Genomic DNA, 24,584 nt, shown 5'->3' with positions numbered 1-24,584 from the left:
AAGGTCAAACAAGAGGCAGAGCTGCGGTGAGTTCGAGTGGCTTCTACCAACTTCGTCCAGGCACTGATTTCTCTAAGCCTCCCTTTTCTCAAGTGAACTGTGAAGTGTTAATGATAGTCTTAGCCCCGCGGATAGCCCTTAATGTTTTCATTTATTATTTATGAAATAAAACAGCAAATAATATCTCTGAAAAAGTTGAAAGTTATATATAAGGAGATTGGGAAGAGTTTATTGGCACAAGCTGTGCTGCTTTAGTTTTCTTTATGTGTTTCTTTGCTTTAGAGAATTGAATTCATCGGAGCTGACCACACAGGAAGTTGGCTTCCATATTTAGATGAATGAGGAGCAACCGAAAAACCCTTTTGACCCCAAAACCTCTCCCATGCTGCCACCTGACCCTCTGCACTTGGCTTTGTCCTATTTAGTGTAATTTCACGTGTGAAATAACCTCCTTGGATTTAAGAAATACTGATTATTAATACAAACATATAATTCATTGTACATAGGAAGACGCCCTTGCCAGTGAAATGGCATGCTTTTAATTACACTGGGACAAGAGGAATCAACCAGGACTGGGCTGGGCAACCCCTATTCACTGTTCATGCCTCTGCAGGAATTAAGTTGACTGCTTTCTCAAATCTAAGGCAGATTTCTTACGTTGAAAAAAAAAAAGTGACTGTAGCAGGGGAGGGAGGATTAATAAGGAAATAATTAATTTTGCAATAAAGTTCAAGCTGTTGAGGAGGACTTGAATAGCGTGAGGGTCACTGGACACCTCAAGGGCCCACTGATAGCAGCAGTGCTGGCTAATCTGGCTGGTTTTTGCAGTGCCAAGTGCTGATTTCAGCAAAACACTTTGGCTGCTCCCATAAAGACAAGTAGAGAAAAATCTGGTACAAAGGTAATAGATTTTGATCAATGTTATAATGTTTATTTTTTATTTTCGTAAAACATCTAGACATCATTTTTCTGTATCCAATGTCATGTGTATATACGTATAATATACGTAATATATACGCATGTTTATATACTTAGACATCTATAAATATATCTACATAATATCCATTCACTTGTTATTATCTCCTAACATCTTATACCAAATGAGGAACCTTTCTTTCTCATGACCCGAATCAAACTGTTCTTCCTTTATAGATCATTAAATGCCTAATATACACAAACACTGTGGTAGAAAACTAATTTTCTCATTTTTGATGTTTTCTTTATGGAAAAGAAAGTTAGAAGTTGGATGCTAACGTTTCCATTTCATATCTAACAAAGCCAAAGTTCAGTGGCGTCAGCTTTCCCAAAGCTGCACAGGTAACAAATGCTCACATACATCATTTCCATCCAGCAAATATTCATTGAACTCCTTCTGTGTTCTAAGCCCTGCCATAGGTACTAGAGATACACTGTTGATAAGATGGCCATGTCCCTGCTCTTAAAGACCTTACTTCCCAGTAAGGGAAATAAATAATAATTTCATAACCATGTATTTTGTATAAAAATGAACTGCAAAGTCCCAGATGATGAATGATCTATAAACTAAAAGACTGAGGTAATAAATTGAAACTATGGGAGGTAGTTTGTGTAGGTAGTCACAGAAGGTTTTATTGAGCTGGTGACATGAAAGGTGAATGGAAATGAGAAGAAAGTTAGCCCTGAAGAATCTGAGAACAGAGGGAACAAGAGCAAGAGCACATTTGATAAAATGAAAACAAGTTTAGGTCTTTCAAGGATCAGAGTGAAGGTCAGCGCAGATGGCCCATGAGGAGTAAGAGGGAACATTATGTCTGTAAAACCTACACTATTTTCATATCGTTAACCTGCCTAACTGTTCTGAAATATTCAAACTTCAAAAGTAGTTGGTGTCCAGCTAAGAAAATAGTTTCTCACTTATATGGGAATCATCAGAGGGGCAAACATACATTGGAAAATGGTATAAGTGGACAATGATTTCTGTGTTATTCCAATAAGCTGTTGAAAAGCCCCACTTTGCTGTGGAAAAGACACATAGCGTTATCAGTGTGTGATTAACAGGTAAAAATTACCAGTGTGTGTAAGGATATTTTCTTTCTCTATTCCCTGCAGACTTGGAAGAGTTCATTCGTCCAGATTTAGAATGGTGACATTATCTTGTGCATTCTTCACAACATGGTGTGTGTAATTAGTGTCAGAATGTGGGCATTAACCCAGATTCCCAATTCCAGGAAGATAAACATTTAAAAGTTCTAAGTTGCTTTAACCCAAAGAAATTGACAAAAACAGCAGTGATTCCCTTAAGTACCAAACTTAACTCCCCCTTCGTCATTCATCAGCAGTATCCAATGTGCACTTGCTGCCCAGAGGCAGTCTAAAGTCCTGTGTTTCTCAACCCTACAATCCCGCTCACCTCCCTGAGTAGCACTCTATATTCTGGAACGTCTATGTTTTTTGTACATACCCTTTAACTCATATTTATGTAATTGCTCATTCAACAAGTATGTACCCGGTACATACTAGGTTCCAGTTACTATGTCAGATGTTCGAGACACAGAGACAAGTCGGAAGAAGTCCTTGACCCCAAAGAGCTTACGATCCAGCACGGAAAGCAGATGATCAACAGTAATGTAATATCAGATCTTGCTTGACAAGTGATGTAGAGAAAGGTAAGGCATGTGGAGGCATAGAGAGTGAGGTTCTATCTTATTTATAGAAGGCAAGAGGAGACCTCGCTGGGTAGATGACAGCTGAACAGCAAGTGAATTGATTTAAAGGGAGAGCAAGATACGCAGGTAGATGGAGTAAGAAACTTTTAGAGAAAATGCATGAGCCTGCAGCGCGAGTCTGCTTGGCGTTTTTGTGAAACAGCAAAGAAGCTGCTGTTGGGGAGGGCAGTGGCTGCCATAGGGGAAATGGCAGGAGAGGTACCCAGGGGTCTGCTCGCGGATAAAGCCTTCTCAAACATGTGAGAAGGTCTTTGGATTGTAAGGCAGTTTTGATTAGAAGACTTTTAGAGTAGGTGAATGGAAGAATGGGACGTCTCACCAAAATGGTATCATTTAATTATAAAACAACCCCCGTAGCAGCTATGTGGGAACACATACCAGGAATTGACTGAAAAACAGAGTGGAAGCAGAGACAGGGTTAGGACCAACATGTATCTCTTCTTATCTTAGGTAAACAAATAAATATGATGGTCTAACTGGCCTATAGTAGACGATAATTTCCCACCCACTTAACCATAATATTTTCACAAAGACTTCATTCTGAAGACAGGATATCTGCACTCTAAAGTGATATTAATGATAAAATCTAGGGCACTAAGATTATTAACCGGAGTGGTATTTTGATCCCCTCCTCCTTAAATTACAATACACAGACATTCTGCATTCATTTTGTGTTGACCGTAATAACGTATCTGTATGACACTGATACTGGAACGATATATATTTTTATAGTAATCATATCCAAATGTTGAAAGTGTCAGAGATATTTGAAAAGAATAATCTAGCAGATAGGAGAAAAATAGAAGAATACAATATTACTGAGGGGGAAAAAGGCAGTCTAAATGACAGTAAAGTATGACAAGAATATTAGCAGGAGATAAATGAAACAGATAATTTAAGATAAACAGTTTTCAAGCATAAAAAGGAAGTTCCAGCCACAAGGTTTCTATTTCCTGCGGTAAAGCAACTACTTACTAAATGATACCTTAAAAAAAAGACTAGTCCCCAGGGAAGAAGTGAATGACATATTTCTGAAAGCCGATTTGTAGCTTGCTAAGTAAAACTTTTCCAGCCTGGAGAGCAATTCATGAGAGTAGAGCCCTTAGATTTCTTCTTCAACAATAAATCTAACCCCAGACAGTATCAAGTTCATAGTAGATGTTCAATAAACGTCATTTGTCAGATGTATGAGTACATGAATGAATGAGATTCCAGGGTACTATTACTCCCCAAATTGTTTCCATCTCAAAAATAGGAATCCCTAACTTTTAATTCTTTACTTAGATATTCTGTTTCCTAAACTATTTGTTTTCTACAAATTTAAGAAAGGATATCTCAGATTCCGGGAAAACCCCACCTGCCTCTCCAGGCTGCACCTACAGTTGTGAGAAAGCACATTTCAGACAGCAGGGGAAACCCGTAGCTCATCACAACAACACACTGTAAACTGCCTGGACCACTGGAGCATAAATTAAAGAGAACTGGAGTAGCTGAGTGACTAGGAGGCGAGAGGAAGGGGGCGGAGACAACGTAACTGAATATAAATGCTGAGACACCCCAAAGACTCAGAGACCAAGCAAGTGCTCCGGCAAAGACCTTCACTGCAGATTGGCTTGACCTGGAAGTAACCAAGGGGTCGACTGAGACAAGGATAAAGATGACTTCTGAAGACTGTTCCATAACGGAGACCAGCTCCTTGCATCTGGATAAAGAACGACAAAGTAAGTCAGGTCTCATTCTTTATATGCTGGTAATACCTACATCTAAATAGCTGACTCTCTATCTATGATGTATGACAGTAGTTAGGGGAGAAATGAAGCTTGGTTTTTGAAGATCTTGGTTACATTCTATTTTAGTCGGGGTAAAGGAGAAAAATGGGAAAAGGTAAATATTTCTTTACCTACGAGGAGATGGAATACCTGAGACTTGAGCGGAAACCACAGGGTGAATATCTGAAGACTTTTAAAGATTTGTTTCTCTGTTTTAGTTTATATCCTCTCAATGTTTCTGATTTAACTAGGAAACTCCCTGCCCTAACCTGGGGCATGTCCATCATTTTTCTGTATCCATCTAGACATCCTCTAGGAAGCACTGCCTCTCTTTCTGGAAAATTCCATTTTCCACATAAACAATTGCATTCTTGATTGCCTTTACCTTGTACCCTTTGTGTGCTTCTGGTGTGCCTTGTCCCGCGTTCTCATGACAGCATCCTCCAGGTGCTGGAAACAAAGGTTGCCAATCTTTGACAGAATAGCCACATAGGCATCTGACTATTAACAGTGTCTGATGATAATTTATTAGGACACTGTCATGAAAAAATTCTTGGAACTGCAATCTGCTTCTTCTATACTCTTTATGGGACTCATTTCCTCCATTTCCTTCTTCTTTTTTACCCTTCTAATAACTGGCTTCAAATTCTACATGAACCAGGCAATTTTCTTCCTTAATTTTATTTTTCATGGAAATATGACCATCTCTGCTTTCTACCTTTTCCTCTTTTCTATTTGTCTATTCTGTCCATAGACCGTTCTATTTCCTGCTACCAGAATTTTCCCGTTGTTTTCCGATAACATGTTTCTGTGAGGTGTTCATGACTTTTTTCATTGATCTCTCTCTTCTTTTCTAATGAAGGAGGTTCCCCAAACACTAGCATGTCCAAATTAGAGTTCACTTGTAAGCAAAACTATCCGGTAACAAAGGAATGTGTTGTGAACAGCAGAGCCAGAACAATCTAGAGGAAGGGACTGTTTTCTGAGTACGTGTCTACGAGAGTGGTTTGCTTTAGAAAATCATCAGTTAATGCTGATGAACTCATCTTTTACTTAAAAACACAAAATCAAGTGTGGTTAACAAGTGCAAGCCATACAAAATTTTTGGTAACCAGATAACCATAACTTTATGGCTCAGCTGAGATGCTCAAAAGAAAAAATTATACAGTAATAAGCCTGCTCAAAACCTAGCACAGTGGAAAGAAGGAGCTAATTTAGAAATTCTTAACTTTCCCTGAGATCATCCCAAATCTGTTGGATATTTAATTTATGAAGGTTTAATCTATGCCACTCTTGCACTGGCCCCATTAGGATGAACAAACATTGAGCTTCACCCTTGGGTCATTCAACACATGTTAGTGGATTTCTATTCTTTTCTCCATTAGTGGACAGGGCTGGTGATCAGAATGGAAGCATGCTCTTAAGGGAGTGTTTTGTCACCTGGGTGATAAATCAAACTGCGAGTAACAATAGCCCTCACTAATGGGTACAAACTACAGTGTGAGAATCAGCTCCACAGCTTACCCACTGGATGAGCCAATAGTCTGAGCTGGGCTCTGGAGTCCATGAGTTACTTGGATGCACTGGTTCTTCCAAAGGAGCCAGAGCTGTTGCTGCATTGAATTTAAGCGGCATGATTGGGTCTCACGTGGTGAGAAGTGAAACTAGACAGAGAGTTCTGAACTTGCTGCCCTCGCTACCCAGGGCTGCTTCCGGTGACAGCTGTATGCCGGTAGAAAAAGGGAAGGTTCACTTTAAGAAGCTGACAGACATAGAGCTAGATAGGAGTGAAGTCTAGTCTTCTCTTGCAAAATCTGAATCTTCCCCAGAAGATCTATGCTGGGAAAGGCAATCCTTAGAAGAAGCAAAAGTTGATGTTGACATCCAGTACATATAAATTACTACGAAAGAGAGCAACATCTCTTTGCCTAGTTCAACTTTAGAGCAATGTTATAAGGGAAAAAAAAATACATGAATTTCAAGTCATGTCCTATATAGACCACCTTTTAAATTACGAAAGTCATCCACACTGAAAAACAGGATACTTTTGCATATGGAGACTATTTTTGTGGTAAGTTTTCATACCATTCAAGTAACCATTTTACATTTCAGTTTTTGAGAACAGACTAGAGAACTGTATATTTCTTGTGAGGCCAAATTTTTAAAATTCTGATGGTTCATCCTAGCAAGATTCAAATCCAAACTCTGAGTCACAAAATCTCGCTCTCTCTTCTCTCAATTATTCATTTGTATTCTAGCATTGTTGTTATTGTTGTTTTGGTAACTAAGAAGCATCATTCACTTCATATTCATATTCTAAATCCTTCCACAAAAATATTTCTTACTGGTGAAATAAAAGTTTTACTTTGTTTTAGGATTATACAAAGGGTAAACTAAGAAACTGATTTCCACCCAATATTTGGTCTATAATTTACTGTTATATTTCCTCTATTATTTTAACTTCTCTTGGAAAATTCAAACATTTTACTTTTCACTTACAGATTTTTTTTTTATTAAGGTCTAGTTTACATACAATGAATGCACAGATCTTAAGTGTACAGTTTAATGAGTTATAACTACAACTCCAATCAATATTTGACACTTTCTGTCACTCTAGAAAGTTTCCCTGTGTTCCTTTCCAACTAAATTAGTTTTCAGATAAAACTAATAAAAGCACAAAATAGCAATCAAGTTTCTGATTTCTGTCATCATAGCTTAATTCAGCTATTCTTGACTGTCATATAAATGAAAATACAGTACATAATTATGGCTGGATATTTTTCACTCAACTTTTTTTTTTTTGAGATTCATGCGTTTTGTTGCATGTATCAGTTTTTCCATTTTTTAAATTGCTGAGTAGAATTTCCTTGTATGGATATACCATAATTTGTTTATCCATTTTCCTGTTGATGAACATTTGGGTTATTTCTAGAATTTGGCTATTAAGAATAAAGCTTCTATAAACATTCTTGTATAAAACAATTTGAAGACATATTTTTATTTTATTGAGAAAATACACAGGAGCAGAATTGCTGGGTCAGAGAGTAGGTGCAATGTCTAATTCTGTACAAAACAGTTTTCCAAATATTTTTTTCCATTTTACTCTCCCATTCAGTAACATATGGAAATTTCAATTGCTTCACATCCGCACTAACTTCAAGAATAAGTACTATCAATCTATCTTTTTATTTTTAGTCATGCCAATTGTGTATGTTTTTATAACCATTCAACATTTTTCACTACATTACCCATATCTATACCCATTTATACCACCTGCCTTAAACAGCAACTACAGAGAAGAGACTATACTTAAGATGTTCTTTTTATATGTCATCTAGAGTAATCAGATATTTTCTCAATGTTCTTATTATGATTAAAACAATAAAATTATGACATGTTTAGAATTTTCATAGCTACTAAGTACATATATTGGGGAACTATCTTACAATCTTATTATTATGACTGGATTACTTCATTTCTAGCCAAATTATCCAAATTCACTCAAAATTTGAGGGAAATTAACATAACTTTTGTATAAGAAGATGGGGAGACACATAGCTTTTTTTTTTTTTTTTTAATTTTAAATGCCTCAAAGGAAAACCAAATGTCTCTACCTTCCCTCTATAGCCTGTCTGAACTTATCATCCACTTTCTCTCTTCAGGTGATGCCCCCAGGCCTCATTTTGCAACTCATCACGAAGGGTCCATTCACGTCCCTATCCCGTGTGCCGTCCTGAACGTGGTCTTCATCACCGTTTTAGTCATAGCTCTTGTTGCTTTATCAGGTAGGTCTGCACTTTGTGAATTCATCACAAACTCTGATTAATATAGGATCATCTCACATATTGTACATGGCCACTTTCCTCGTCCATACTAAATGTGATTCCACATTCTTTGGATAATTAATGCAATACTTTATTTGAGTTTTCTAGAGCTTCTTTATAAGGATTTAAAATGTCTACAATTTATACATTACTCTGGGAGAAAATTACATTTGAGCAGATGTTTAAATCTAAAACAAAAAGGGCTGATTTAGATTCTAAATAAATGAACATTTACACGGACAAAATGTGGGCGGATAGAAAAATAACACCAAAGCCATAGATTAGTCAGGAATTGGCCAGTCTCTTATCTCAAAAAGCACAGAAGAGTAGGTATGGATAATTAAGAATATGTCTAGAAGCTCCCAGACAGTCAGTTGCAATATGGTATTTGAAACATACAGCTATGCCAAGATACATCTGTGTCTTGTACAAACATGAATTTATACAATTGTAGGAACATCCCCAAGCCACAGATTGTTCTGTCTTCTGAATTACTTCTCTTCAAAGTAGTCTCACCTCCACCTCCCAGAAAAGGGTTATATCTACCACATCTTCAAAGTCTCCCACCTCTGCATTCAGATGCAAAACTGTACTTGGAATTTACAATGTACTTTGCCCTTTCTAGCCTAAAGACTGTTTTCAAGATTTTTCAATTTTCCAACCACTCTCTGATCACAGTGACTCTCTCTTATTTCTCATACCCTGTACAATGATGATTAGGCACAATGAGAGATCAGATAAGGTGAGAAACTACCCTCTTCTTACTCTTCCCAGAATTCACCTCCTTTTTCATAATAATTTTAAATAGACTATAACCTGTATGAATTTTGAACCACTATGCTGTACACCTGAAATACACATAACAGTGTAACTCAGCTATACTTCAATTAAAAATGAAAAAAGAATTCGTCTTCTTTCCTTTTATCCTTTACTGTATCACCTAGCACAGCAGAGCATCCCTGAACTGGTTTCATACACGTTGGGTATTCGGTTTCTTGTGTTACTAAAACAAACCGTTTTCCTGTTCACAGTGGGCCAGTACAATTGTCCAGGCCAATATATGTCCCCAGTGCCATCAAACAGCCATGTTTCCTCATGCTCAGATGACTGGATCCAGTACCAGAGGAAATACTATCTTATTTCCAAGAAAACAAGGAACTGGACCTTGGCCCAAGAATTCTGCTCCAAACACAGTGCTACACTTGCTCTCATTGACTCTGAAGAGGACATGGTAAGATAGTATTCAAAAACAATTCCATAAGATACTGCTCTTCTATTTTATCTGGCTAATCTGTGGCTTCCTTCTGTTTCCTTCTAAGTGAAGACATTGTACCTGTCTCCCACATAGAAAAGTTTAGTCACAGAAAGCCACATGATCAGTCAGAGGTCAAAATGAGACTTCACCTTAGTCTTTAAATGTGATTTGACTGTTTCGCTTCAAAGGCGAGAAATCCCAATGAGCTAACCTACAGAGAACTGACAAATGATGGGCTTAGTGCTCATGCCTCGATTGCAGCTTTTGAGAAACAGGATTTTTTACATACTCACGAGGAGCGGTGATGTAACGTAGACTTCCTCTGTGCTTTCTTCAAGATCTTTTTGAAACAACACGTGGGTAGAGCAGAACACTGGATTGGGCTGAAAAATGAAGCTGGCCAGACATGGAAATGGTCAAACGGCAAAGAATTTAACAACTGGTGAGTTTCAAGATAATCTTTTTATCCTCTCCAGGCTGGCAGTTTAGGGGAACCACTTTCCTTTTTTTTCTTTTTTTTTCCTTTCAAAGCACAGTTCTCTACGAAGGTTGTGCTCTTTAAAAAGCAGAATTTATAAAATCTCCCTTGTATATTATGCTCCATGGAATTCTTTAAAGAAAGGCTTTAATATTGTCTTGTTTTTTTTCTTTTTATCTACTTGGAATTCATACAGTAAATCCTAGTAATCTGATCTCAGCAAATTCTAGTGTGAGTAATAACACTCAGTTAGAAATGTTCCAGGAATAATTATGATTATGTGAAAAAATCCAACATTTCCAATATCATATGCATATTTCATTGATAAGCTAGTTTGGGGTGGTTAAGCCCTTTTTCCTCTTTCCCAGTTCTCATCTCCACAGGGATAAAGAACAATATTTTCAATACCTAATTAGAAGCTTCTGTGGAGCTGAGAGAAAATTTACCCCAGAATTAAAGATACTGAGTTTATTTTTATTACATATGATTAAACTACATTATAGACTTGGAAGAATTTAAATTTAGTGTTAATGTTTGTCACCTGAAAACTCAAACTTGAATAAATTTCTAGCTATCAAAATGTTTTATGATAATCAGTGATACAGACAATTAGTTTAAATCTTTAGAAAAAGAATTCTTAATATGTGTCCAATGGTACCTCACCCACAGATGGGCTTCAGGGGTTATTAACCCCCTAAAATTGGAGGCACTAGTATGCGTGATTGTTGAACGTGTATACCTTCTGGAAATTGTTTCTCGAAAGTTTTGGAAAATCAGAAATAACCAAGAGTGAATCCTCCAGTGACGCATCACCCAAATGAATGGAGCTCTTAACTCCTAACTTTCTATCTGTTCCCTATGTGCTACTGTTTCAGTCCTTGTCTGCTGTCTCTACAGACTGTCTATGATCATTTAACTGGTACGCTTGCCTCATGCATTCTGACTGAGAAAAAAAAAAGCAGAAGCCACCCCCACCACCACCACAAAGTTTATTCTTGTATAACTGAACGGAAACGAACTGAAAATCATTCTAGTTTCCATACTGTTTGACAGGTTCAACCTGACGGGCTCGGAGGACTGTGCATTTCTGAACAGCACAGAGGTCGGCAGCACCGCGTGCAAGAAGAATCTACACTGGATTTGCAGCAAGCCCGCCAAATGAAGAGGGCTCGCATTTGCTTGTAGACGATGCCAGCGAGGAACTCAAGGAAACTTGTGTCAGTGAATGCTGCTCTACGATGAGATGTTTTCCAGAAAGACTTTGTGAAAAAAAAAAAAAGAAAAAAAAGAAACAACTTTGTGTTATTTTGGAAACCTTCTTCCAAACAAGAATGTGGGGAAAAAGGGAGGCAAAACTCCAGTAGTACCCGCATCGTGGAATCCTCCTGCCATCAGCTGACAATGTCACGGGGTGACTGATAATTTTGTCCAAGAACGAGAAAAACCACTTCCAAGCTTTGGAATGCACTTTATATATTTTCTAATTCAGAAGTAATAAAATAACTAGGTTTTAGAGTTATTATTTATTGTTGAATGACTACGAACAGTGAGCACCCTTCATTCACGTGCACTGTATGAAGGAGGTAGCAGGTGGTACTCAAAACTGATGTAAACAGAGAAGGTCTAACTGGCAACACAGATGTTTAGTCTAAACGTATTTTTTTTAATTTAGAGAACATTTATAAGTGGGCGAATGCTTATGAAACTAAGCTTTGTAATATTTCTCTCTTTGTTAAGAAGTTTGTCAAGTTATTTTGTCACTTCTCACCCCAAAAGAATGGGATGATCGTGTATTTATGGTTTTTTTTTTTTTTTTTTTACTTCTTCAACGTAGACTTGTCTTTTTCAACGGTACACAATGCATTGCCTTATACACAGTGTTTTACAGAGATAAAGACAAAAGCAAAGAATATGAGGAATATTTGTAAAGCAGATAAAGCGTGTTGGAAAATGTGCAATATGTGGTGCGGTAAACCCTAATCAGGGAAAAGTCTGTATTGTTCAAACCTGGGATAATATTCGTCCTCTCCGATCATCAGTGTGTGCCTTTCCTGGTCAATTCCACCACGTGCAATACTTCATTTGAAGTATTTTCTAAGTGCAATAAAGTGCGTTTATTTGTTTGTCTTTTGTATTCAGTGCAAATTATAAGCTGTTTTTATGTATGTTAAAATAAAAGTAGAATCAACAAAAGGGTTTCTAAGAAGTGTTCATTCCTTTAAATACACTAAAAATTATAGCTCATACTGAGATGCAGGAAACAGAAGGTTGTAACTTTTTTTAAAAAACTGTGTCTGTAGTAAAACTTGAACATTATAACAAGGTTTGGACCTTTTAAGTTGTTTTCAGATGTGTGTTTTCAAAGCGCTCTTTCCATTTTTCTGCATACAGCACTTGCTCAGTAAATATTTTAACTGACTTGAGAGGACTTTATATGTCATTTGAAACTTTTTGACTCTATTATTTTCTTCCTTTTTTAAATTGCTTGTCACCCTGAAGGAATACAGAGAAATTAGGAGACACCTAAATTCACTTTGCAAGGATTTATTTATAAGCTGGTCCTCTCTCTCAAAAGAAGATAATTTTAAAAGAAGATAACAGAGAATATGTAGGTGCTACGAAGATATCGCAGACAGCCTACTTTATTTGGCCCTGTATTCAAACATTAAACTATCAGTTATCTGTTTTATTTGACTTTTCCAGTATAATTTCAATTTCTTCCTCTGGAAAGGGAGAGTTTGCCCTCAATTTTCAAAATTTTGACTAGGTTTTCACACATGAAAATCTATCATAACTAAGATTAACATGCTAATAAAATTCTAGAGAAAATGTTGGAGGATCTATGCCCAGAAAGACTGTTGGTGATCATGTAAGTAGGTTTAGTTCAACCTTTGGAAAACAGTTTGAAAATATCAAAAACTTTGAAAAGATTCATATCTTTCCTTTGATGTGAACATTTTTTTGTGGAGGGAGAGCATTAAAGAAATAATCTTGGATGTTTAAGACGTAACCACAAAAATGTTTACCCAAAGGGTATTTTTAGTAGTGATAAATCAGAAGCCACTTAATGGTTCAAAACTAAGAATTAAGTTAAATAAGTTGTACTACATGATGAAATAATACGTTGTCACTGAAAAATAATAATGAAGAAGAATGTTTACATATATGAGAAACTACACAAAGTATTATTCCTAAGCGTCTTAAATATTAAATATGTAAATTTCATGTTTCTAAATTCTAAAAGAGATAAAAACTATTAAGGTAAGCACAGTGGTTTCCCCTGAGTAATAAGAGTATAGATAATAATTATGTTTCCTCTCTATGCTTCTCTATAATTTTGAAATTATGAATAGTTATTTTACTCTTAATAAGGAAATATTTATTTCAAACAAGCCTAAATATAGTATCATTAAGGAAATAATTTCATTATTTAAGTTACAATTCTACTTTCTAGTGATGAAATCCAGTCCCCTTCAAACTGAGTTCCCCTGTCTTGTTTACAATTAACTTTTCACTCCAAAACTTTATTCCCTTTCTTATCCTGCCCCTGTTTGCCTCAGGATTGAAGAGAATCAAAGAAAAGGGGAGACTGAAACCAAGTAGGGCCCTGTAGGGTCTTCCCACGTACAACAGCCCCTCCGTGTCCCCAGTTTCTTGTTTGTAGAAAAAGGCTTTAGTGTCCTTGGTCTACCCAGAGGTCAAGAGCAGGCTCAAGCAGCTAATGATTAGGGCACGAGAGTCAGAGGACTCCTAGGTCCTCCTGAGGGGATAGAGATAATCTGATGCCACTCCCCGCAGGTGGAGAATGGTGACTGCATGCTGACCACAAGCTTGTAGACCCCAGAGTGGATGGATCCAGAAGGTTGTGATTCCGGAAATATCACCCTGTAAGTTACCTCACCACCAACCAATCAGAAGATGGCCCACGAACCCATCACGCCGCCTACGACCCGCTGCCCTAACGCTGACTTCAAAACCCCTCGCCTGAAAGCATCGGAGTTCAGGTCTCTTGGGCTGACGCTGCCCTGTTTTCCTTGCCTGGTGCCCTGCAAATAGACCTTTGCTTTCCTGCAAACACTTGCTGTCAGAGTTTGGCTCTCTGCACTGTGAGCACATGAGTCCTTGCTCTGTAACACAATTACATATGAGTTTGCTTCAAGAATCTTCCCTGCGCTAAATTAAACCATGGTCACCAAACGTGTGGGCATCCACAGGCTACAGTGCCATCTAGTGTCTGCACAAAATCATTGCAGTCTTGTTTCGTTTCTGGGTCTAGAAGGTATATTTAACCTGGGAACAATCGTAGTTTGTTTTCTTTTTTTTTTTAAACGCAGTTTAAAGTTTATGGGTAACATAATTTTGTTTCTGTGTTTCATTATACAGACATTACATCTAGTTTCTGCCCCTTAGCCCAGACCAAGGAAATGCTTTGCACCCCAGATAGTAATCCTTAATATGTATTTTTGTTCTGTTTTGGGTTTTTTTCCAGCTTTATTGAGGTGTAATTAATATTCTTAAAAATTTAGTGGAGAACTTTCAAGTGAACTTGTAATATTGAACAGGTGTATTTTTTTCTGCTTCCTTTGAAACTCCGTTAAAACATTAATTTAAAAGATTGTTTAATGGTATAAGTTTTGAGGGGAGAAAATAAACATAAGAGAAATGTCCATATATTTTAGAATATGTCAGTAACTTAGGGCATAGAATCCTGGAAGCTAAGGAATTAGAGAGACAGTGCACACTTGAAGTTGGCTTATGGTGACCCCCACAGTCCTTTTCTGGTGTTCATACCCTTGTGTGCTTCCCTCTCCTTGGGTGTGGGTGGAACCCATGACATGCTTCCACCCCACAGAATACAGCAAACATAATGGGGTGGACACGAGTGCACATATGTACATAAGACTGTGATATTCGTCCTGCTGGAGGAGACTCTCTCTTTTACTGTCTCCCAGAAAATAAGATTCCATGTTGAGAAAGCCTTTGCTGCAAGAAACTGTAGCCCTCAGTTTGACAGCCTGCAAGGAACTCATTGCTGCCAACCGTCACACGAGCTTGGGAGCAGATCCCTTCCCAGCTGAGCCCCAGATGAGACCACAGTCACAACCAACACCCGGATGGCAGCCTTGTGAGAGACTGAAGCAAGGGACACACCTAAGCCCTGCCCAGACTCCTGGTATCCAGAAAGTGAGATAATAAATGCACCTTGTTTTAAAATCACTACGTTTATGGTAATTTGATGTTCAGCAATAGAAGATAAATATGGTAGAAGTGAAAAGCGGGGGAAAACAGGAGGACTAGACGAACATACATAGAGGGAGCAGGGTGGCGTCTGGGAATCCTCTCCACCTTGAACAACCAAACTGCAACCCTCTGTCCCTGCAGGGGATGGAAGTTTACTGCCAGGCATGACTTAAGCAAAAGGAATCTGAATTCAGGTTGGGAGTCTTTACAAAAGGCTAAGGGAGGAAGTACTTCATTAAAAACAGAAGAATTAACTGAAATTCTGAATAATGTTTGAAGAGACTCTGGGACATATATCCTAGTCAGCTTCAAGATCCTTAACAGCCAGGCTTAAGACAACGAGGCAGGAAACTGGAAAATTATTATTTTGATTTATTTAATTGAGATATACAGTAGCTTCACGTGTACACCATAATTTGTATATATTGTGAAATAACCACCACAGTATGTCTAGTTAACATCCATCACTACACACAGTTACAATTTTTTTTCTTGTAATGAGAACTTTTAAGATCTCTTAATAACTTTCCCATATACAATATGGTATTATTAACAACAGTCCCCATATTGTACGTTACAATCCCATGATTTATTTATTTTATAACTGGAAGTTTGTACCTTTGACCCCCTTCAGCGCTACCCCCTGCCTCCGGCAACCACCAGTCTATTCTCTTCATCCATATGTTCATTTTTTGTGTTTTGGGTTTTTTTTTTTTTTAATTCCACAGATAAATGAGATCGTACAGTATTTGTCTTTCTCTCTCGGATTTATTTTATTTAGCATAATGGAGAATTGTTCTTTTGAAAAAACTGTCCATAAAAAAGACCTACAAATATTAAGAATAAGAAAAAATAAGCAGTCTCTCCCTGAATATCTGCAATGGTGTCCACTGATTCCAGAAACAGAACTCCCCACTGTTTATTTAGCATGTTGTTCCCACATATTAACGAGCACTCAAGGATCACTAGATATTTAGGAAAGCCTCCAAAAAAGTAGAGACCAAAACAAGCACCTATCAGATGAAATTCAGACCGAAACTGATAGCAAAGGATAGGAAAAATTCAAATTGTTCTTATAATTAATAATCTCAGCGTGGGGGGAGTAAAGAAAAAACTGCATCTCAAACAGAGTAAACTGAGAAAGAACATCTAAGGAACAAGAAAGAACCCTTGGAAATGAAAGTTATAAGAAATACTTTAAGAGAAACTTCTATACAAGTGTAGGAAAAACCTGAGGAAGTCTCATCCTAGTAGAATCTAAAAAGAAAAAGACTTAAAAACTAGGAAAACATATCATGATGTTAGAATATTGACCCGGGAGTAGCAGGATCTCACTAACAGGAACGCCAGAAAAAGGCAGTGGAATAAAAACTGGAAGAAACTGATGGAAGAAATTTGAGAAGTTTTTCTCAAAAGCTAAGAATATGAATTCCCTGCTTGTTTAAAATGTTCCATTAAATGACTGACAGAAAGGGTGAGACTAGACCCTCAAGACCCCTCACGGTGAAGTTTCAGAATTCAAGGGGTAAATCAAAGATTCTTAAAGTTTCCAGATAGAAAAGTTAGACTGCAGACACAGGATCAGAAATTGGAAGGATACTGTGTTTTTAACAACAGATTGTCATCTGACAGAAGGTGCCACTAAAATTCAGAAGATCTATTTTGAACCAATTTCTGTTCTGATAACTAAGGAAATGTCTCCGTTGTTTTGTTTTTTTTTTAATGGAAGTACTGGGGATTGAACCCAGGACCCCATGTATGCTACTTACAAGGTAAATTAGCAAGTGTAAAATCTCTTATGAGTGCATGAGTTTAGTTGACAAAATATAAATTTCTGCTCAGTTTCTTACAATGATCAATTTTTAAATGATAAGAAATCAAAGGTACTATTTTAGCTCTAACTAGCTCTTAAGTTCTCTGGAGAGCGGTTTTGAGAAATAAAACTGAAGGCCAGAAGAACCGCTTTGCCCACCGCGTTGCTGCGTGTTGCTGAAATTGTGTTAATGGTATATTTTCAGTACAATTTGGACAATATTTTCTGAGGTCCCTTTTAGTCTCTGGACAGATGGATATTTTCATGGCTGATGTAAAGGTTTCTTTCTATAGGTTTTCAACAGAAGAAAATAAACTACAGACCTGAAGTATGAGATGCGCCCTGGTGTCTTATATTGAGATAGTTGAATGCACTTGTGAGAACAACAGTCAGTGGATTTGTCAGCCTTAACCCACTCTGCAGAAGATGGGTCTCTATGTCCCTGATTGAAACCCAGGAAGTTTGGGTTCAGATCATAGGAAAGTTCAGAGGGTCGAATGTGTCATCCTGGACGGCTGTGTGCACGTGTGTGAGTGTGTGTGTCAATTTACGATTCATGTGGGGATAGTACTATTTCTCAGAAGTGTGGGAAGGGGGATAGACAAAAATTAAACATTTTAGAAAATGAATAGATTTGATGAATAGGTTTTTACATCTGAATTATCAATGCAGTTATTCCAGCATTGTCTCATTTTGCCAGTGTGTTTGGAACTTCAGTCTTTATCTTTTCTACATCTTCCTTCTACACTATCCTTAGCTTATCTCTTACAGTCTCACAGTTTCAACTACCACATACAAAGCAATGCATAGCAAAGTTTTATCTCTAGTCCAGATCGTTCCCTGATCACCAGACCTGTATGCCTTATTGCCTCCTTAACATCAAATCTAAAATCTCAAAGATACTTCAAACTCAACATAGAAAAATAATTCATTACATTTCATCATAAAAGGAACCGTCTTCCAGTACGCCATGTCTCAGTAAGAGATATGCCATGCAAGACAGTCACACAATACAAGACAGTCACACGATACAAGACAGTCATGCAATACAAGACAGTCACGCAATACAAGACAGTCACACAATACAAGGCAGTCACACAATACAAGGCAGTCACACAATATAAGACAGCCACACAATACAAGACAGCCACACAATACAAGACAGCCACACAATACAAGACAGCCATACAATACAAGGCAGTCACACAATATAAGACAGTCACACAATACAAGGCAGTCACACAATACAAGGCAGTCACACAATACAAGACAGCCACACAAGACAGCCACACAATACAAGACAGCCACACAATCTATAAACCAGCTGTTATCCTATCACTCTCTATCTCACACTGCCAAGGTTTATTTATTTTTTACAAAACTTCTCTCAAATCTGTCCTCTTCTCTCCATCACCACTTTCATGATCTTAATACAAAAGTACTAAAACATTAAATAACCATAATAACAAGATCTTTTTGTTCCACTCTTAATCCATTTCGATCATCCGCCCTCATGAATCCTGAGTGATATATTAAAAATATAGAATGACAATCCAACCTTCCTATTTAAAAATACCTCAATGTTTTCTTTATAATTATACCAAACTCCATAACGTGGCTTAGAAATCCCTATGAGTCTAACCCTCCCTTACTTACTCAGGCCCTTCCTACACCAAACTTACCCAAACTCTCGGGACTGCAACAAATTCATTTTTGGAACTCATATCATTATTTCACCACATAGCCTTAGCAGAAGGTGTACCCTAGACCTGAAATTCTCTTTCCTCTCTTCTTTATCAAGTTACTTCCCAAGCATTCTCTATATTTCTGCCCTAAATATAGAGCTTTCTCAGGTGGCTGCATGAGACAGAAGATGCAAGCTCCAGCCAGAAGCAGAACAGGAACAGGAGGACCTGGCCGTCTGAGCAGGGTTCATATTTCCCCACGCACCTGACTTCACCAGACCCCTTCTACCCTCACCTCGCCCTAAGGCTCTCTTCACATTGCTTCCGTACGGTTTCTCCTACTTAATGTCAACCTGAGCTGTACTGGGGGTCTGGAACCTCATACATCATGTGAGGAAGAAGGATACAGGGAAGAAAGAAAGTAAACTCATCACTTTTTCAGAAGAGAAAGCCAGTCCTGTGCCATCTCCGTTTTTTTTATGGTAAGCTCCCCAAGCTTGGAAACCAAGAGACTCTATTACAAGCGTTCAAGATCAGAAGCATCTTATGTGGAGCTAAGTAGAATTAGTCTTTGGGAAAGATTCTTGAGAGATTAGTCTTTGGAATCTTATTCTGGAGCCCTAAACCATACTTACCCAGATGGTCTGAGAGCTTCTATCCATATGACCCCTGCCCTGTGCCATCTATCCTGTGAGAAGAATGATATCTTAATTTTCTGAGAGTTTCCATCACGGTTGTCTCTCTGTGTTTGCATAATTGGTGTAGAAAAATGGGAAGGCTACAGGACCAAAACAGAATTAACTCCTGCTAGGGAATGAGCCTAGACTTCCCTTACCTAGTTGACGTCTTTCACGAGTATTAGCAAAAATTGATACTGTAAGAGTAACAGAGAGAGAAAGAAATGCACATCACACTCTACAAATTAAAAATCACCTCTGAGTAATTTTCCCCAAAAAATCTCTTTTGGACTCTGTCCTTGATGATCCCAACTCTCTCGTCTCCATCCATGCAGTTTCCTCTTTTCTGGTCCCCCCCCTCAGGTCCCCATCCTGCTACTCACATTTTTTATTCTTCTTATTCATCCTAAAGAGAAATTCACCTCTGCCAAGTCCCCACCTCAGTCTGACCCCACAAATCCACCACGTTTTGGAGAGTATGTGGGAAGCCTCGCTAACATAACCCAATTTCGTACAAGAGAGTCATTATTATATAAAACAATGTATTTTGGTGACTTCCACTAAGCAGGATTCTTTTCTTTTTCTCATGCACTTTCTATTTTTTTTTTAACAAAAACTCCCTTTTACTTCTCAGTACTCATTTTCTAGAAAGCGATTGCTAAGAGATTTACACTCAAATATACAATTATTTTGAAAGTAAGTGGAAAAACACTACAAATAAAACAAGATTGTCAAGGTATATTTCAAAACAAGGAAAACAAAGACTAAGAAAGCTGAAATGTCATTGATCAGCTGACCTCCTTCTCTGACCCACTCTGACTAGTGTAATACGGTGATGCTGTGAGTCTCCTGAAATTAATGTCAGTCCACAGCCAGAGCCCAGGAACCTCCCCAAAGTCTGATTCTTTTTCTTTTCCCAATGCATAGTCACTCAGGTAAATGGTCATAGATTTCTTTGGGGAAAGGTGGGGGAAAGATTAACTATAAAATGTTGATCACGTTAGCAGGGTCCTTACTCCACCTTTAATTAAAGACATTGTGGCTCTGTAAACTGGCTCCTGTCTAGGAATTGACTGATGAGACAAAGTTTTGGTGACTCAAGTTAGATTTCTGTTCGCTCACCCTAGAACTCTTGTACGTAAGGGAGGTCATGACAGATTCTTCAGGCAAAACAAAGTTAACCTCCTCACACAGGGGCAGAGGGCTACTTCTAATGGCAGAAAGGACTCAATAGAATTTAGAATTCCATAACCCTGGTTTGATTGGAATCTTCCCATATGTCCCCATTCTAGTTTTCAAGATCTCAGAAGACGTCTGCAAAGTTGGGAAGCAGGAACAACCTTCTCTCCAGCCCCTCAATGGGGCAGCTAACCATGGTTTCAAGAAATTTCACTCCTGGGAAAATTCCAGGTATTTCTAGGGACTTGCCTGGCTTGTCCCTGCATAAGTTGTGTCTGTTAACAACAAGCAGTTCAGATTCTCTCCAGCAGATGGAGCCATTAAACAAAGACATTCTTAGGCATCATTTGAAAACTTTTTCCATTTCTCTGTAATTTTCTAAGATGTTGAGAGCAGACACAAATATTAATAACTGATAAATTAGATGAGAAAAAGAAATAAAAGGCATCCGATTTGGAAAAAGAAGAGGTAAAATTCTCTTTATTGTTAGATGATATGATATATACAGAAAACCCTGAAGACTCCACCAAAAAACTGTTAAGACTGATACATGAATTTAGTAAAGTGGCAGGATACAAAATCAATATACAGAAATCTGTTGCATTTCTATACACTAATAATAACCTATTAGAAAGAGAAGTTAAGAAAACAATTGCATTTACAGTTGCATCACAAAGAATAAAATACCTAGGAATAAATTTAACCAAGGAGCTGAAAGACCTGTACACTGAAAATTACAAGACATTGATGAAAGAAATTTAAAAACACAAATAAATGGAAAGATAATCGAGGCTCATGGATTGGAAGAATGAGTATCACTAACACCTCACACCTGTTAGAAAGGCTATTATCAAAAAGATAAGAAGTAACAAGTGTAGGAAAGGATGTGGAGAAAAATCACCCCTTGTGCATTAGTGATGGGAATGTAAATTATTGCAGCCATTATGGAAAACAGGAGAGAAGTTCCTCAAAAAGTTAAAAATAGAGCTACGATATGATACAGCAATTCCACTCCTGAGTATTTATCCAAAGAAAATGAAAACACTAACCTCAAAAGATATATGCACCCCCATATGCACTGCAGTATTATTTACAATAGTCAAGATATGGAAGCAACCTAAGTGTCCATTGATGGATGAATAGATAAAGAAAATGTGATATATATATATAGTATATATATATATACTATATATATATAATAGAATATAATTCAGCCATAAAAAAGAATGAAATTTTGTTATTTGCCACAACATGCATGGACCTTGAGAGCATTATGCTACATAAAATAAATCAGACAAATAAAGTCAAATATGATCTCACTTATATGTGGAAAATTAAAAATAAACAAACTCCTGGATACAGAGATCACATTGATGGTTACCAACCAGAAGCCAGGGAACAGGTGGTGGAAGGTGGGCAAAATGAGTAAAAGAAATCAGAGGTACAAGCTTCCAGTTATAAAATAAATAAATCTGGTGGATGTAATGTACAGCATAGCAACTACAGTTAAAAACACTATATTGTATATTTGAAAGTTGCTAAGAGAGGAGATCTTAAAATTTCTCATCACAAGACAAAATATTTTGTAACCGTGTGATGACAGATGTTAACTACACTTACTGTGGTGATTATTTCACAGAATATACGAATGACAAATCATTATGTTGGTACACTTAAAACTAATATAATGGTGTATGTCAGTACACCTCAATTTAAAACAAAGAAAAGAAAATTAAAACAATCAGTAACTGACTTACCCACTATAGCTTACTGATGAGGAAGGAAAAAGAAAAATAAATGCAATTAGTAGATACCATACAAGAAGCTTAGGGAGTAAGAGAGATTTAATTTAAGAAAACCCTGACATCGGGAGAAGCAAACCGATGTGGAGACTAGAGGGTGAAAGCGTGAGCCAAGTTGTTTTCAGAGCTTGCTGACGCATTGTGGTCTCCGGGAATTCCCAAAAATAACAGGAGGGAAATATCTGGACGTTTTCGAGACCGGAGGTGGGAGGGGGACAGAGAGGAGGTTTACAGGTCCCCGCAACCCCGCTGTCCACAGGTCTTGGTGAAACAAAACCTGTATCAGGAAACTGTGAAAACTGGAGTATCTGAGGATTCACAGTGAAGCCCAGACAGTGCAGCGGAGGAACAAGTGTTTCAACACGAGTCTGTGTTCTCCTGTCCTTTACTGCACGATGTATCATAGACCTATTCCATGTCGCTGTACGTGCTATATTGTATTTACAATGTTAGTGTCTGCCATCGTGGAGGCATATTACATTAATCTGAGTGACGATCAACACTTTACATCACCATTTGTTTATTTTTGGACATATTGTTTGTTACTAATCTTTTGTACCATAAACAGAGCTGAAATTAAAACAAAAAATGAGTTTATTAATTATCAGTTTCATGTTTTCTAATATAAATGAAAAGAGATTTGAAAAAAAATAGATTTGACTTTATAGACTGACTCCTGAGTCTGTCAGATTAAAAAAAGGTCTTAAGATTACCATTAGAATAGGATCTGCTAAATCAAATTTTATTAATCTAATCTCAAGTACTGTATTTACTGAATGTTTGTTTGTTGAAAGGGTAGAGGAATAAAATAAAAGTATGGAAGGGATCTGGCTTTTACAGAACCCCATGAGCTATAACTGCTCAGTAGCAATGTGATTTTTTTGTTAGAAAACTATTGAGTGAACATATATGAAATATCTAGTGGAAAAAATATAAAAATAACAAAATTTGTGGCTCTGAAGAAATTTTCATTCAGCTGGATTACTAGTAAATTCTTTTTCTTTTTTTTCTGTTTTTTTAAATTAAAAAATTTTTTTTAAACTTTTGTTATTGAGTTATAGTCATTTTACAATGTTGTGCCACATTCCAGTGTAGAGCACAATTTTTCAGTTATACATGAACATATATATATTCATTGTCACTTTTTTTCTTTTGAGCTACCTTAAGATCTTGCATATATTTCCCTGTGCTATACAGTATAATCTTGTTTATCTATTCTACATTTTGAAATTCCAGTCTATCTCTTTCCATCTCCCGCCCCCTTGGCAACCACAAGTTTGTATTCTATGTCTATGAGTCTGTTCCTGTTTTGTATTTATGCTTTGTTTGTTTGTTTGTTTTTAGAGTCTACATATGAGCGATCTCATATGGTATTTTTCTTTCTCTTTCTGGCTTACTTCACTTAGAATGACATTCTCCAGGAACATCCATGTTGCTTCAAATGGCATTATGTTGTCGTTTTTAATGGCTGAATAGTATTCCATAGTATAAATATACCACATCTTCTTTATCCAGTCATCTGTTGATGGACATTTAGGCTGTCTCCATGTCTTGGCTATTGTAAATAGTGCTGCTATGAACATTGGGGTGCAGGTGTCATCCTGAAGTAGGGTTCCTTCTGGATACATGCCCAGGAGCAGGCATATATGGGTCATACGGTAAGTCTGTTCCTAGTCTTTTGAGGAATCTCCATACTGTTTTCCGCAGTGGCTGCACCAAACTACATTCCCACCAGCAGTGTAGGAGGGTTCCCTTTTCAACACAGCGTCTCCAGCATTTGTCATTTGTGGACTTTTGAATGATGGCCATTCTGACTGGTGTGAGGTGATACCTCATTGTAATTTTGACTTGCATTTCTCTAATAATTAGTGATATTGAGCATTTTTTCATGTGCCTATTGATCATTAGTATTTTTCCTTGGAGAATTGCTTGTTTAGGTCTTCTGCCCATTTTTGGATTGGGCTGTTTGGTTTTTTCTTATTAAGTCATATGAGCTGCTTATATATTCTAGAGATCAAGCCTTTGTCGGTTTCATTGTTTGCAAAAATTTTCTCGCATTCTGTAGGTTGTCTTTTTGTTTTACTTTTGGTTTCCTTTGCTGTGCAGAAGCTTGTAAGTTTCATTAGGTCCCATTTGTTTATTCTTGCTTTTATTTC

General features: G+C 37.4%; 1 protein-coding gene across 2 annotated transcripts; it reads left to right on the top strand.

Annotated features, from left to right (window-relative positions):
- Nucleotides 1–4,251: 4,251 nt before the first annotated feature.
- On the top strand, nt 4,252–12,224 carry CD69 (CD69 molecule). Of its 2 annotated transcripts, none has more exons than XM_064479032.1 (5): nt 4,252–4,426; nt 8,137–8,259; nt 9,402–9,529; nt 9,892–9,995; nt 11,085–12,224. In XM_064479032.1, exons 1-5 carry the CDS (start codon nt 4,363–4,365, stop codon nt 11,191–11,193), a joined length of 528 nt encoding a protein of 175 aa, XP_064335102.1. In that variant the 5' UTR covers nt 4,252–4,362; the 3' UTR covers nt 11,194–12,224. The 2 variants fall into 2 exon arrangements, with proteins under 2 accessions (XP_064335102.1, XP_010989094.1); XM_010990792.3 differs by having other exon boundaries at nt 4,264–4,426; nt 9,330–9,529.
- The last annotated feature ends 12,360 nt before the right edge of the window (nt 12,225–24,584 follow it).

Source organism: Camelus dromedarius, chromosome 25 (genome assembly GCF_036321535.1).
Source record: "Camelus dromedarius isolate mCamDro1 chromosome 25, mCamDro1.pat, whole genome shotgun sequence".
NCBI classification, from domain to species: domain Eukaryota; kingdom Metazoa; phylum Chordata; class Mammalia; order Artiodactyla; family Camelidae; genus Camelus; species Camelus dromedarius.
Note: the sequence above shows the minus strand (reverse complement) of the source record. Positions and strands in the feature narration are given on the sequence as shown.